The sequence below is a fragment of the Podarcis liolepis genome (genome assembly GCF_965112155.1).
Source record: "Podarcis liolepis genome assembly, chromosome: 14".
Lineage (NCBI taxonomy): Eukaryota > Metazoa > Chordata > Lepidosauria > Squamata > Lacertidae > Podarcis > Podarcis liolepis.
Genome location: NC_139569.1, coordinates 33315691 through 33331725, shown reverse-complemented (window position 1 = coordinate 33331725; position 16035 = coordinate 33315691). Strand labels below are relative to the sequence as shown.

At 45.2% G+C, this 16035-nt stretch overlaps 1 protein-coding gene across 4 annotated transcripts in view; it reads left to right on the top strand.

The window, feature by feature from the left end:
- Positions 1-15630, top strand: part of LOC310693227 (ceramide synthase 3-like) — an 81937-nt gene extending 66307 nt beyond the window's left edge. For all 4 annotated transcript variants that reach the window (XM_083475044.1, XM_083475043.1, XM_083475045.1 and 1 more), the window contains 2 exons: positions 13334-15123; positions 15301-15630. In XM_083475044.1, the coding sequence (XP_083331170.1) occupies positions 13334-13465 (132 nt within the window). In that variant the 3' untranslated portion in view covers positions 13466-15123; positions 15301-15630. The remainder of the gene's footprint in view (positions 1-13333; positions 15124-15300) is intronic.
- Positions 15631-16035: the final 405 nt, after the last annotated feature.

Genomic DNA, 16035 nt, shown 5'->3' with positions numbered 1-16035 from the left:
CATGTTACAGAGACCCGATTGGCCTACACTGGATGTTGGGCATTTTGTGTTGCAAGTCCGCTACCTATGAGATACTCTTCCAGCATATATTTGGCAGAGGCATTCTCACTTTTGACTTTCAGACACCTCTTGGAAACCTTTGTTATGCAGACAGCCCTGTTCGGTTTTTAGTTTATCTGTATTGGTGTCTTTGTGTGTTTTGTTCTGAACCCCTGGCCTACCTGGCAGCAAGTCAGCTTGTCAAGTCCAAAGTATAAAAACCAGGGGTTAATCCACACAAGAAATGTCCAAAGGTCAGGAAACACAGTCCAGGATTAATCCAAGTAGCCAAGTCTGAAGTCCAGGAGACAGTCCAGAGTCAAACCCAAAGCACAGTCCCATAGAGAGCATCCAAGTCAAGGTCCCTCAACATGGGCAGCTGAGCAGACACAACCCCTCAGCTCTTGTTTCCCTTTTGTTCTTTGCATGCTGATTGCAACATCTGGGCTTGGTGAAGCATGTGACACTCACCTGTTCTGAACCTACTGAGGAATCACACACCTCTTTCCAGAGCTAGCATGCCCTACCTGGCTAGCTAGTGAGCTGGGCTGTGGGCTCTTGCCTGTCTCAGTTTCCTAGAGTGCTACTCCTGCTTCTCCCTACTCCTCAGAGAGTAGACAGGGGCCCCTTTGGCTCTGGTGATGGGTCCCAATGCTCTTGTTCCTGCACATTGATCCCCATCTCCTCGCCATCCTCTGTCACCCTGTGAGTACTTCCTTCCCCATCCCCTTGCCAGGATCCCATTTCTCCTCCTCCTGTCTTCTCCTTCTCCTTCTCCTTCTTCTTTTTCTCATCCTGCCAGTTCATGTCATGTTTTAACTTTGTACACCACCCTAATATTTTGTGATATAGAATGTCATTTGTGGTATAGAAATACTTTTATACATAAATGTACTATGCACTTGCGAAGGGCCAGTTCACCAGTTGGATTTCCTGATTTTGTGATTTTGAAGAAAAGCTTTTGTTTGCCATGTCAGGTTAGGTTAGGGAATAGTAACACAGAATCCACTCCCCACTCACAACCCCGTTTTGTGCTGTTTGAGCTACCATCTTGATGTTCAAGGATTTCTGTTGCTAAGAAGCCCATTTTGTTTCTGTAATACAACTCCCTCTTGCAGTTACAATGCGCTCTTGAGTCAAGCTTCCAGCATCACTGAAACACGTCCAGAGCCATAATATCTAAACATAGGGTGGATATTTTAGTGACAAGCTTTAAAACATGTGGGGAATTGAGGATGTGGAATGATGTACTGGTGGAAAGTATCTTGCCAAAGGGAATCCGCTGAGATTAACTGCTTTCTTTCCAGAGCTGAATGAATGAGTATAAAGGATGGCTATGCATCTATACTACTGAGGCAAATTAAGGCAGGGCACTTTTAGAGCATGGCTATTAAAGGATACTGCTGTTGTCTGAGATGTGCAGAATGCCTGTAGGTTTTGAGTTTTTAACTTATACCCTATGCAAGCATTAGATTGCAAGGCTGTGTGTTGTGCCATACCCACAGCATCCAGTTAAATCGCTCATATGCCAGCCATGGCTTCCCAAAGAATTCTGAGAACCGTGTTTTGTTGAGGGATCTGATCTCATGAACCTACAATTAACAAACAGCTCCTAGGATTCTCCTGGACTCTTAAAATGGTATAAGAGTGCTTTAAATGGATGTTGTGTGGATGTGACTTCAGAATAGATGATCATGTGATAGAAAAAGCCTAGCTCCTCCTCATTCCTTTGAGCAGAGCCAATCCAGTGGCTTGGGAAGGAGGGGTTCATACAGATGTAAGTGATCCCTCAAACAGCCCGGTCCCAAATGTTTTAGGGCTTCAGAGATCAAAAACAGCCCCTTAAATTATCCAGCAATGTAAGGAAGAACCAGTCACCTGGGTCTTGCCCATAAAAAGCAAGTCTAGAGTGAGGGCAGGAATCCCCAAACTCAGCCCTCCAGATGTTTTGGGACTACAACTCCCATCATCCCTAGCTAGCAGGACCAGTGGCCAGGGGTGATGGGAATTGTAGTCCCAAAACAGCTGGAGGGCCAAGTTTGGGGGTGCCTGGACTAGGGTGATGCCTGCTGTTTCCAGGAACTCTTTAACATTGTGAGACTTTTTGTGAGGGTGAGCTGAGAGTTTGTTTGGACCATGGGCGAGACCCCAGAGGCTGAGAGGGAGGTTGCGTTAGAAGGAAAATGAACTGATATTGATTTATACATATTAGTGACAAAAGTCACAATTTTATATATAACTCTGCATTTTTGGTCTGTTGTTGCTTCAGTTTTTTGTACACCGTTTAGAGGTGTTTTTATGTTTATGGAAACCAAAGAATCAAATCACTCAGACCAAATTGGGACAAATGACGCCCAGGGCAAGTGGCGCATTTTTGTGTGTGTACCTCATCAATCACGTTCTTCTTATGTTCTTAACTGACTTTAGAGAGGATGTGCAACCCTCTTTAAAACTGGTTGCAAATCTCTTTCCAGATCAGCTGCCTTTCGGACCAACAGTGCCTCTATCTTCTTTGACTTAAGCATCAGGGCTTTCTTTTTTGCCCTTATCCAACCCAGAATTGCTTCCAGTCAGATACTCATTCTGGATTTCCTCTGCTTTCTTTGAACTTGTTAATGGGAAAGCAAAGGCAGAGCTCTAGAGAAAGCAGCTCGGATCTGGATGTGGAAGTCCCCCAAGATCAAAAGCCTTGAGGTCCTCAGCACTACCTCTGAGATCAACCCCACTAATCTGGGCAGAGAGACCATTAGAAATGGGATGGATAGTGCACTAACAGAATCCCAAACCAGCCTTAAACCACTGATGCAGTGGTAGCCGATGTGGTGCCCTCCAGTTCTTGTGGACTGAAACTCCAGCATGGCTATTGGTCAGGGATGATGGTAGTTGTAGTCTAGGATGTCTGAAAGGCACTATGCCGGCTACCCCTTCTCTAACACCCGGGACTGACATTTGAAACTGATGCACTGGGTGATGCACTGGGTGGGGCAGATTTAACATGAACCTTGTGAAATGTTCCTTGGGATGTCTCCATATCTTGCACCCAATTTTGTTTGTTTTTTTGCTTGCTAGTATTGTCTTGCTTGCAAAGCCTTCAGGGTTCAGAAACTGCCATATTTTGATCCAATCAGCAATCTCATTTTGAGTAAGAACCTTAGCTTGGTGTTGCTTCAGCAATTTTTGTTGCCTCCTCACCAAGGGTGTTTCCTACCACTGTAATTTTGGTCTGGATGATTACAGTGTTGCTAACACCTTGTGAGAAGCTTTGATGCGAAGGGATAATGGAAAATCCCAGCGGAGCCAAACTGATTGTATGCTAATGTTTTTCTTGGTATTGGCCATCAAATCTGCCTGTAGTTATTTCTGCCCCAACCACAAATCTTTCACCACCACCACTTCTTTGGCTCAAGATTTTCCTCCCTACTTTTTTCTCTCAGTGTCATATCCGAGATGTTTCCGCAGATGTTTCCACACTGGTTCCATTCAGTTTATTGTAATAGCTGTCAACTAAAAAAATGTAGCAGGGGGCCTGGGAATCCTGCAAAATATCCAGCAATCGCTTGTGGTGAAGTCTTGGTGCCAGCACCAAGGAGAACCTTTCACCCTCCAGATGTTTTTGGACTACAGCTCCTATCATCCCTGACAACTGGCCATGCTTCCAGTTACAGATAGGTAGCCGTGTTGGTCTGCCATAGTCAAAATAAAAAAATTCCTTCCAGTAGCACCTTAAAGACCAACTAAGTTAGTTCTTGGTATGAGCTTTCGTGTGCATGCACACTTCTTCAGATACACCCTTCAGTGTATCTGAAGAAGTGTGCATGCACACGAAAGCTCATACCAAGAACTAACTTAGTTGGTCTTTAAGGTGCTACTGGAAGGAATTTTTTTATTTTGACAATTGGCCATGCTGTCTTGGCTGATGGGAATTGGAGTTCAACAACATTTGAAGGAACAAAAGTTCCCTACCATTGGCTTAAGGTGAGGGTCTTGCCCACCTTTGGTCCTCAAACACACATACACACACACACACACACACACACACACACACACACACCTGAAGGTGCCAAGGATTAAACCGGAATCTTTATGCATGCAAAGCATGAACTATGAGCTGTCTCTAATAAGCTCTTTAAGAAAGTAGGGTGAGATTGTCTTGTTTTTCATGTTCTCCTTTTGAAAACAGGTTTTCAGGTTTACCTCTATGATCATGCCATTTGGGGGCGGATGGATGTGGAAGCTAAAGACTCCTGATGATTTTATCTCAGTCTTTGCATAAGTATCAAGTAATGCGGAGAGCATTGTAGAGCCTGGGCCACACCTCTGCCTTAAAAACCTCAGGTTGGGATAGCTGTGTCAGTAGAGCGTGAGACTCTTAATCCCAGGGTCTTGGGTTGGAGCTCCACGTTGGGCAACATATTCCTGCACTGCAGGGGGTTGGACCAGATGGCCCTTGTGGTTCCTTCCAGCTCTACAACTCTATGAGTCTAGGTTGCCATAGCCAATATCTGCCTCTCTTTCTACCATAAACATTCTCCACTGGTTAAAGGCAGACGCTTTTGTAGAAAACCCCAGAGACGTGGTAAAGTATGCTACCGTATTAAAACATTGTCTTCTCCTTCAAGTTCACTCTTGAGTCCCGTTCCCCCCAGTTGTGACAGAAGAGTCCTTGCTGCTACAGTTGCGGTACGTCGCACCACCTTGCTTTCCGGTGTGTGAAGCAGCAGGTCAGGAGCTGTTCCAACACAACAACAAATGAAAGCAGAGCAAACTCAGCATCTTCGGAGCTGCTGTTCACACATTGGTCACCAGTCATTTTATAGTCAGTTATCCTTTCCAGGTGCTTCCTATCTCACATATCCCAGCCTGGGCTAAAATTGGCGATGACAAGGTAAGCACCAGCTCTGGCATCCGCATGCTCACCCTGGATGCATGCTCCACCCTGGTGTCCTGGGCACCTAACAGAATCTCCAAGCCAATGGTAATCATTTGCAAAACGGCACATCAAATTGAACTACTGATTCATCTCCTCTGTGATGCAGCTTGTTCTGTAAATCATGTCTGTGGTGCTGATTCTCTTGAGTTCTGCATAAATCATATTTACCCACAATCATCTTTTCCTCTTAACCTCTTGTCCCATTGAGATTCACTGGCCTCTCTGAAGGCTCACCTTTCCTTTTGTTTATTAGTAGACTAACCGTCTTCCAGTAGGGAGTTAGATTGCCCCAGAAGTGGGAGAGATTTCCTGCTCTGGGACATATGTACCGAAGGATTTGGCTTCTGTTCTCCTTTTCGTCTTTACTGATTTGGGACACCGTTGTTGTTTCATGGTTGATCAAAGAAATTACTCAGATCACTTTTGCCATTTAGGACCTTGTTTGGTGAACCAGCTTCTTTTGGCTTAAGTTTCTCTTTTTTTTAGTAGGTCATTTTTCCATTAGAGGTCTCTACAATTAGACAATTCTGTCTCCAAAAGTGGCAAGTTCTGTTCAGTATCGAAGAAAGTAATGCACGTTTCCATTTCCTGTTGCTCACATTTCCATGAAGTTAACTGGGAGAGTGTGGGTGGCTATTGTGGTTGTCTTTACCAAGAGCTGTTGAATTTTAGCACTAATTAAAAATCTGATTATACTGCCAGGGATCAGCACATCCTGTGCCATGGAGTTACAAATCCTGATTCTCCTTTTAATCTTACACCACTTCATTTTAACTGCACCGAGAGTGGCAACACCTTTGCTATTCACTTTCCCCCAAACAATTCATTAATTCCCATGTGTTCTATATCCCTGGAAGCATCTCTATAGTCTTTCCAACCTCCTGCCACTCAGAATCTCAGATCAGACTAAGAGTGCAGGATCAGACTAAGGGTGCATTTCCTCAACACCCTGTTTCCAGAAGCAGGCAGCCAGATGCAGCTAGTGTTCCATGGACCACAATTTCGGAACCTCTGCTCTAATGTTATGATGAGGAACCTATTGCTCTCCAGATGTTGTTGGGTTCCAACCTTCCATCATCCCCAGCCAGCATGGGAAGATGCTAGGGGCGATGGGAGTTGGGAATCCAAAAACATCTGGAGGGCGACAGGTTTTCACACCATTACCATAACATAAAGCTATGGTTTTCCCAGTAGTGATGTATTCCCAGTAGTGATGTATGGAAGTGAGAGCTGGACCATAAAGAAGGTTGATCGCCGAAGAATTGATGCTTTTGAATTATGGTGCTGGAAGAGACTCTTGAGAGTCCCATGGACTACAAGAAGATCAAACCTATCCATTCTGAAGGAAATCAGCCCTGAGTGCTCACTGGAAGGACAGATCCTGAAGCTGAGGCTCCAATACTTTGACCACCTCATGAGAAGAGAAGACTCCCTGGAAAAGACCCTTATGTTGGGAAAGATTGAGGGCACAAGGAGAAGGGGACAACAGAGGACGAGAGGGTTGGACAGTGTTCTTGAAGCTACCAGCATGAGTTTGACCAAACTGCGGGAGGCAGTGGAAGACAGGAGTGCCTGGCATGCTCTGGTCCATGGGGTCACGAAGAGTCGGACACAACTCAACGACTAAACAACAACCATAACAGGCATTTTGTTGAGCATCTTTGGTGCCTTATCCCACTCCACTCCACCCCAACCCCCAATTGTGGTATTTGAAGGCTTGTTTATACAGTTTAACAGGCTCAAGTAGTAAATATTTTATTGGGCTGTTTAGCTTCAGGCCACATGTGGGCGTTTGGGTGGGGTGTCCTTGTGTTCAAATGTTCCTACAAGGAAGAAACTCCCTGCATATAGATAAACGAACTGTCAGGGAGAAATGATGCTGAGCCTGTCTTAATGACCTGCTAGCTTTCTATGTTTGTGGAGCTTTCATTGAAGGAGAAACTGCAGTCTTCCTACTTGTAACCTGAAAAGATTCAGACCAAGATCAGCTTTCCTACTTGATTCTACAGGGATTCATCTTGTTAACATCTCCTTATTCTTCTGTTTTATCTTGTAACTTCACCTATCCCAAACATCCTGTGACTTATTTACCTTCCACTCAGCAAATGAACACTTGGGCAATGTGGCTTAAGCAACTCAGCCTACCTGGAACACTGTGGAACTGGCAGCAACTTTGCTGGTGAAAGGACACAGTTTTCACACACACCCCTTGCTGCTCCTATCCCATTCAACTTCAGAATGGCTTTGTTAAAAGAGAGAGAGAGAATAGGGAATGGTGCCATTTCCTCTTCAGCAGCCGAAAATTCCAAGAAGCTGGATGGCTTCTATATAGTGTGAAGCTCTCCTCCTTTTTTATTGACTTCCTCTTCAGTCAAAAACAAAAGCAAAAACCCTTGGCTTTTATACAACATCCCCACTCTGGAATGTGTTTCGTGGAGAGTAAGTTGGCCAACGTTGGAGTCCAAGATCGAAATCTGATGCTGCAGTCAAGAGTGTAAAATGTTCCTGCCAAGGCAAAGATCTTCCTGAAAAGAACATGCTGGTCTCCACCCAATGAATTCTTTTCAGTTTATAGAAAATCAAAGAAGAAAGCGTTTAGTTTTCTTATTGGCCCAGAAACCTGTCAGTCAAGTGAGCTGAACAGGCTATGTGGTGAAAAGGAACATCTCAAAATGCCGCATGAAGAGAATCAGCAAAGTGACCTTTTCTCACACTTCCTTCACTCTGGTACATTATCCGTAAACACTTGCCTGGTAAGCTCATTCAGAAACCATTCTTACTCCCCAAAGCTGAACGTTCTTGTGGCAAAAGCAATACCCATTTCAGAGGATTCCGCCCCTGAATGTTTGAGAAAAATACTTGAGGGCAAAAAGCGCCAATGGAAGATGTCCTTCCTCGATTTCCTGTACAACCTTTTGCCTTCTACAGGTTTTTCCTCAGCACTTTCATGGCTTCACATAGCAACTGGAAACAGCAATGCAGTAATAAGGGATCTTGGGATTCCCTTCTGGATGTAATGTCACTTGGAAAAACCACAAAGGGAAGACTGCAGCTTTTGTGCAGAGAACAGCGCTTTCGATTTTGTAGGAAAATACTGCCCAGAAAATCCATACCAACCAGATCCACTTCAGTAGTGGGGAGGGCGGCAGTGGTGCTCACCTGACCTCTGGTTCCTGTGCTGCTGCCATATGCCAGGATGGAGAAAGGGCAGGGCAAGGTTGGCACATTGCAAATGCACCAGCAGCTCCTCTCTCTCTGCAACCATTTGTTCAGACTTGTGAATGTGATTCTGTTAATCAATTCAGCTGCAAGTTCCAACCAGACTCTCAGTTTCATCTTTGTATGTCGCTATTGCGTGACAGGAGTCATTCCGCTCCCATGCTAACACCCTTGGCATCACACAGCTGTGTGCTTTGGTGCCAGCCCCAAATTCCCAGAAAACTTGATTGTTCCGGGAAACCCCATTGACATGCAGATAATAGTTAGCTTTTTTCCTGGGATTCCAGGCAGCTTGCTTCTCTGTGTGTGAAGATGAGAAACTGTTAAATATAAATCACTGGGTGCAGATTATGTGGGCAAGCAGGCAATTTCCTTCCTCTCCAAGTGGGACAGAGCCAAGTGGGACAGAGCCACTATGCCAGCTTCCCAGTAGATGGCTTAACAGTGGCTTAACAGTGTGGGGAGGCAGAAGGGAGACTGGTGCGGTGCAAACACATTTGCGGGATTGTCTCCGCTGGAAAGTCTGCACTATTCTAACCTCCCTCCTACATTGCCCCTCTCCTTCCTGGTGTGGACGAAAGTATTTGAGAATTATTTTAGGGTTGCAAAGATCTAGAATTATAGAGTTGGAAGGACCAAAGAGTCATCCAGTCTCTCCTTCTGCAATGCAGGATCTGCTAAAGATCAATTTATTGAAAGGCTGTATTGCTTGCGAGGAACAGGCAGAAACCCAGCAGAGAGTCTCCTTCTTTAGGTAAATTTCCCCAAGGGAAGCAGGCTTTTTGCACCCATTTTCATAGTCAGGGCTTTTTCTCAGCCGGAACTCATGCCTCCATCCCAAAACCCAGCACCTCACTTACCCAGTTTTGGGGAAACAGAGCAAGGGCTGGCGGGGGGGGGATCGAGTGCTGCTGAGGACCACCAAAAGTGACCGAGGGCCGTATGCGGTGGATCACTGTTAGAGCATGAGACTCTTAATCTCGGTCATGGGTTTGAGCCCCACATTGGATGAAAGATTCCTGAATTGTAGGGGGTGGTCTAGATAACTCTGGTGGTCCCTTGCAGCTGGGATTCTGTGAATGTAGCCAAGCTGTTTCAAAGAAGGTTTTACTTCATCATGCCAGCTTCAGCTAAACTTGCAGTTTTGTTCTTCCAGCTACATCCCAAGAATTTGTTTTCGATAACAAGTTCTGAGAACACCACTTTTCCTTTGTCACGTAAGCATCCAATCCCCGTTCGCTTCCATCATCACCCCTTGTCAGCAACCTCAAGCAGAAAGTTTTCAGGCCTGGGGTCTTTTACTCCCACACCGATAAGCAAAAGTGACCCTTCCTCCCCCCACCCCACCCCCACTAGGAACCTGGCCAAGCAGCTCCATCCCACCTTGTAAGCTAAGTATGGGCCTAGCCCCATCTGAAGGGCTGAGCAGGCAGAGCCATTTCAACTGCCAAGACGATCTGCGATGACAGCACTCGATAAAATGCACCCCAACCCGAGAAGTCTGTTTTTTGGCTAAGGAAGCATTCATAATGTGAAACAAAGTCTAATAACAAGGAGCTCTTTAGCTCAACTCTAAGCTTTTGTCTTAGGGTTAACAAAGAAATTCCGTAACAGCACCAAAATGCTTATTATATCGGCCTTTGTTTCGTTGCCAGGAGGAGATTTATAATTGGACTCGCTGGGGAAGCAATGGGATGTGATGACTTGTGCGGGGCTGCCTGAGCTTTTGACATTCTCCCAAAGTCACATACCCTGGAGTAGTTAGCGGATTTCAATAACAAAGCCAGCAGAATTTATAGGAAGCCACGGAGTACATGATTAATTGTGAATTATTGTAGTCTCCACCTGGTTAAAACTGAGCAGTAACTTAAGAGACTAGTTTGATATTAAGTGCTGTTGGCTTTTCTGGATCCTGGAAAATGAGAGACGTAGAGATCATAGAATGGTAGCGTTGTAAGGGACCCTGAGGGTCATCTAGCCCAACCCTCCTGCTATTCAGGAATCTCAACTAAAGTATCCATGGCAGGTGACCATCCAACCTCTGTTTAAAAAGTCCAAAGGAAGGAGATGCCAGCACTTTCTGAGGGAATCTGTTCCCATGTCAAACAGCTCTTACTCCCCCGATCCACCAAGCTTGTAACTCTAGCAAAAAAAAAGGGGGGGGGAGGATGATATTTGTCTGGCATGACTTGTTTCTGAGAAACCCATGCTGGCTTAGTAATCACAGCATCCTTTTCTAAGTGCTCGCAAACCAAATGCTTGAATTACCTGTTCAAGAACCTTCCCTGGTATCGATGTCAAGCTCATTGGTTGGTAGTTACCTGGGTCTTCTCCCCCCCAATATTTGCCCACCTCCAGTCTGCAGGGGCCTCACCTGTTATCCAATATTTTTCAAAGCCTGTAGACAGAGGCTCTGAGATTACCTCCGCAAGCTCCTTTAGTACTCCTGGGTGCAGCTCATCAGGCCCTGGAGATCTGAATTCATTTAAAGTAGCTAACCACCTCTTTTCCTAACCAGGGCTGCAGCTCCCTCCTCACATCTTTATTGTGTTATCACCAGGCTGGGCACTGTGAGGCAGAGGAGATAAGTAACTTTTTCTTATTAGGCTTTGCAGGCTTGCAGAGGCAGGAATTGAAACAACCATTTTTTCCAGTGATACAAAGGGAGCAGGGCAAACAGATTTCTCCTGTGACTGGTGGAGGTGGGAAAGCTTTTGTTTTTTCAGGATGTCCTCACAATCAAACACATGGCTATAATTCTTTGCACACTTCCTTAGGAGCAAGCCCCATTGGAGATGGTGGAACTTGTTTCTGAGTAAAGAATCACAATGGGTCTGTGTGTTGTATACAGATTGCCAATGCAGACTGGATTGTACTGATGGACTCAAAAGTTTTAATACCATTCTATAATTCTCCCATGATGCATCTGGGTTATTTGAAACTCCTCTCCCATGTGACTATCCATCGTACGCTACTGTCAATTAAAAAGGAAGATTGTCTTATCACCGCATGAATGGCTTGTTAATAGGCCAACTGAAGGCCATCACCCAGGCCTATTCACAATAATTTTATTTTATTTTTACATGTTGGGATTAACACGAGTTGACTTTCTCAGTGGATTTAGGTACCTGGAATTATTATCCTTGTAACTATTCAGCCAGGCTTCGAAATGTAGCTCAACACATCCTAGCTTGAGGCAGCTGTTTTTATAGAACGTCTCCAGTCATGAACTGGTGACATTTCACATAATTTCAGAGCAGATTCCAGCGTCCACTAAAAAAGAGAGAGAGAGAGCAACGAAATAGTTTTGAACATGCAAAACAGGCAGAAAGCTCTTTTCTTGTGCTTTTCCTCTTTTGCTTGCACTACACAAAAGCAACAACCTTCTTTATGTGTTCATGGATGAATGTCCCATTAATATTTCAACAAACTTCCAGATAATACACTGGAGTGGGGTGGGGTGAGGAAGCATTTCCTCATAAACACAGCCTCAATATCTTCAGACCCATAGGAAGCTACCTTCTACTGAGTCGGATCAGGGGACCATCTAGTTAAGGATTGCCTTCATTGACTGCCAGCAGCTGCCCACTGCTTCAGACAGGACATTCCTACCTGGAGATGCTTGGGACTGAATTTGGTACCTCTTGCATGCAGAGCAGATGCTCTACCACTGAGCCACAGCCCTTCTTGGCTCAGTCACAAGCAAATCCAGCATGTGCACACCCAGAACTGGACAGTAAGCCCAGTTCCTATTCTCTCTCTGTGCTCAGCATGCCTGTTCTTTTTTAATTTGTGGAGGCTTTCCTCCCTGTGCGCTCCTGTGGTAATCATCGCGGACCTCCAGAAAACATTGTTGCCTTTTGACGGCGAATGCAAAGTGAGTCCTTAGCTCAGGAAGTGCCAGTGGGCGATTTGAACAAAATGATACCTCATCAATTGTCTGTGCGGGGCTTTTCCTTTCCTTCTATCTGATGGTGTGCCAAGTTTATCCTACAGTATTTACACTGTGATTTGTTTGTTTGGATACCCTTGTGAGCATTGCTCTGGAAAAGACAAAAGAGAGAACCCCAGGAAGTTTATGTTTTGCGGTCAAGCTGGTAGAGTTTATGCTTTAGTTTTCCCTCCTAGCTTTACTCTGTCTTCATGGAAACTTAATAGAGAAAGGGGAGTGGGGGACAATTGCCGTCAGACTAGCTACTAACAGAGGAGTTTTTTACTAATTGTAGACCTGGGACAGATCTGAAAGGCCAGTGAATGAATGCCTGCACTTGCTTTGCAATTTTTATCCCAAAATGTTCTAAGGTCATTGTGCACTTACCTGTGAGCTCATGAGGGCTTACTTTTGAGTGGAGATGCATGGGATTGCACTGATGTTGGATGGAAAAGACTGAAATGGAAGCACTGGGAATATTTCCTCCTGCAAGAGATTGGTGGGTGGAACTTGCTTCACGTTTAAAGTGCAGTGGTAGAGTCACACAGCTATTTCACACAGCAATGGGTGTTCATTGAGAGAAAATCAGACTTAAACACTGATGAATTTTCAAATGCCTAAGAAAATGTGGAGAACTGAACATAAGAATGGAAAAATGAGAAACTGAGGGAAACCGAAAGTTGCCCAGCCCTGGGAAGTACTGGTGACACAAGGACAATGTACTGGTAGTGCTACTACACTCACTGCCCCTCCTGCGTCCTACTTGTTCATGAGTATTTATGATGGAATAGAGTTCCAGTTTTACATGAATCAGTTTTTACTGACCTGTTTTTTCTTTTCTTCCTCCTTCTCCTCCTTCTCCTCTGTATTTTCTACCAAATTATTCTTTGTTCTCAAGCACCTTCGGTTCAAATGTGCCTGGCCTCTGTTTTAGTGCAATGTAACCTGGGACGATGTAAGTTAATCTGTACATTGAGTTTCTAAACGTGCGGATTCCGGTGTAGGGTGCAGATTTGGCAAGAGTGTTTTCAGATCAGTTTCAACCTCTGATTTGCTGCCTCTTTCTTCAATCAAAAGTAGCCTGTTTCCATTCCTTCTGAACAACACCCAGTGTCCTTTGGTTTAACTATATGTTCTGCTGCTGTCAGCAATGGATGTGTGTGTGTTGACATCTGTGAACGTTGACTAATACTCTTCGTCCCCTCCCCACTTAGCGTGTGAAAGACGAAAGGAGTGATGATGAAGAAGAAGAAGAGGATTCCTTCAGTGATGTCGAAGAGGAGTGCACCAAAAACGGAAGCAAGAATGGATTGAGCTACCCTCTCCTAAACAACAACAATCATTAGCGTGTTGCCAGCGCCTTCTCCTCAGGGTGCTGTTTGCTGCGCCTGAAACCCATCCTACAGTAGAGAGCTTAGCGTCAACATCTTAACTGGAGTCCATGATTGATTTTATTGCCGGCCAGTTGAGCTGGAAGAGAGCCCAGTTTCTTAAAAGAGCAAGAATAATTTGCTTAACTCGACAAAATGTGTTTAATGGGCCACTTTCTAACACAGTGCATACGGGTGCATGGCAAGCCTGACCTTTTCAACTCTTGAGAATTCTCAAGGATCGCCAAACATCTTTGGAGTGTCATCGTTTTGAACCGAGCTGCTCACACATTTAGAATTTGATAAGCGCTTTAAACAGTTTTGCCGAGTCTCTAATAATGTTTTAACATGATTTCATAAGTGCAGGGTTTTATGTGAAGTTGTTGCCACCAGAATTTTTTCAGTAAGGCATTAGGCCATCTTTGTTGAGTTTCAAGCCTTCATTGGTTGCTTACCTGAGAATTGCTTCTAATTCTCTCTTGGGAGGGTTGACCTTAGGAAGAGGCAGCGTGGACCAAACTCTTCTTTGTGACATTTTCCTCCAGAATGACGATTGACCATTAAGCCGCTCTGGGAATTGTTGTTAAGTTGGTTTGTTACTTGATGGTAGAAGCACAAGACGTTGTGGGAGGGCCCAGCGGCCACCCTGGTATGTGGGGAGCCTGAGAACATAGACTTTAGACTGAGCCAGATCTATCTTGCTCAGCATTTTCTACACAAGCAGTTCTCCAGGGTTTCAGATAGGGTTTCAGATGCCGTACCTTGGAGCTACAGCCCTTCTCTGCCCTGGAAGATGGTCCAAATGGCATCTCTGGTGGCTTACCACACGGTGGCTGCATGGAGAGCTGGGAGCTCCTAGTCCTAGCCAAGGTGGTTGCTGACAGCTCGGCACCACCTTCCTACCTCTCAAGTTAGCGATTTCTTGCTGGGCCTCCAGCAGCCTTGTGCAATTTGTGGGTGGCAGTGATCCCATGCATAGGTCATTCTGGAGTTGAAGGGCATGGAAGGCCTTGGTTGGGCTATATTGCTTCTTTCTCGGCTCAGTTGTGCTAAGTGGGAATTGCATTTTTTTAGGAAAGCAGCTCATTTGATGATGCCTTGAAGCCCTACAAAGAATGCCTCTTCCTTTATGTTTTTGTTACACTGCTTTGCAGTGAGGTGTCCATTGAAGCCTGCTGCTTTCTCTCTCTAAAAACAATCTATCCTCCAAGAAACCAAGTAACACATCTGGAGTCCATGACTGCCTCTGTTTCAGGTTGGCATAATAATAATAATTTATTTATACTCCAGCCACCTGGCTGGGTTTCTGCAGCCACTCTGGGCAGCTCCCAACCAAATATTAAAAATACGATAAAAGATCAAACATTAAAAACTTCCCTAAACAGGGCTCCCTTCAGGTGTCTTCTAAAAGTCAGATAGTTGTTTATTTCCTTGACGTCTGTCTCCCATTCCCAATGGGCACCAGCAACCACTAGGCCAAACAACTGCCCAGTGAACGAGACACTGCTTAGTGATACTTCACTGACTCCTACTTTAGAATTGGCCTCTTTTCTTCTCAATTTTGCATCATCTCTGCTCCAAAGTGTTTTTTAAAAAAAAAAACACCTGAGGAAACTGGAAATAATTATTCTGAGGCAGTGGCGTAGCGTGGGTTGTCAGCACCCGGGACAAGGCAAGTAATTTGCGGCCCCTAACCCATGGATTAGCGCTCCCTAACCCGTGGATTTGCGCCCCCTAACCCTAACCCCCAGATGTTGCGCCCGGTGCGGCCGGGCCCCCCTGCACCCCCCACGCTACGCCACTGTTCTGAGGTTACACAATTCATCCCCCAAGAGATTCCACAGGTGGCGTCTCCCCAAGCCCCAACTCATTTGGCTGCTTATCTGGTAGGGAGAAAGGACAGCAGCAATTTCTGGATCAGCCTTCTCCAGTCTGATGCCCTGAAAAGTTTTTGGACCAGAACTACTATCAGCCCCAGATTTGGGAAGGCTGATCTAGAGGAACAATATTGGCTCTGTATTCGTGACTTTATCCCCCCCCCCCCATTTGAACCGCACAAGTGTTGAAAAATCTCCCCTCTTTGGTCTGGGAGGGGGTGGGATGTGTGTGTATTCTGTATGTATAAATTGCAACGTCACCTACCTGTTAACGTGTGTACGTATTTATTTATATATTTACCTCTGCCTTTATATGAAAATGCCCAGCGAGTTGCTTTTTTTGCTACATTTAGACAAATATTCAAGAGAGCTAGGACTAACCTTATTGTTGGACCAATCCTAGGTGGAAACCTAGGACCGCACTTGATGCGAAGAGCTATCCCTTCTTGGCAGTGACTTGGCGTGTTCAGTTCGGCCACTGATTGTCAGATGGGAATGAAAAAGGGGCAGAAAGGAAAAGGGTCAGGAAACGGCCCTGAGCTCCTGTCTCAGCAGCAGCAGCAGCAGATGGATCGATGAGGAGCCTTGTAGAATTGACCAGCATCTGAGATGGGTGAACAGCAAGTAGCCTGTAGGACCAGTGACTGGTTGGGGAAGGGCCGTAGCTCA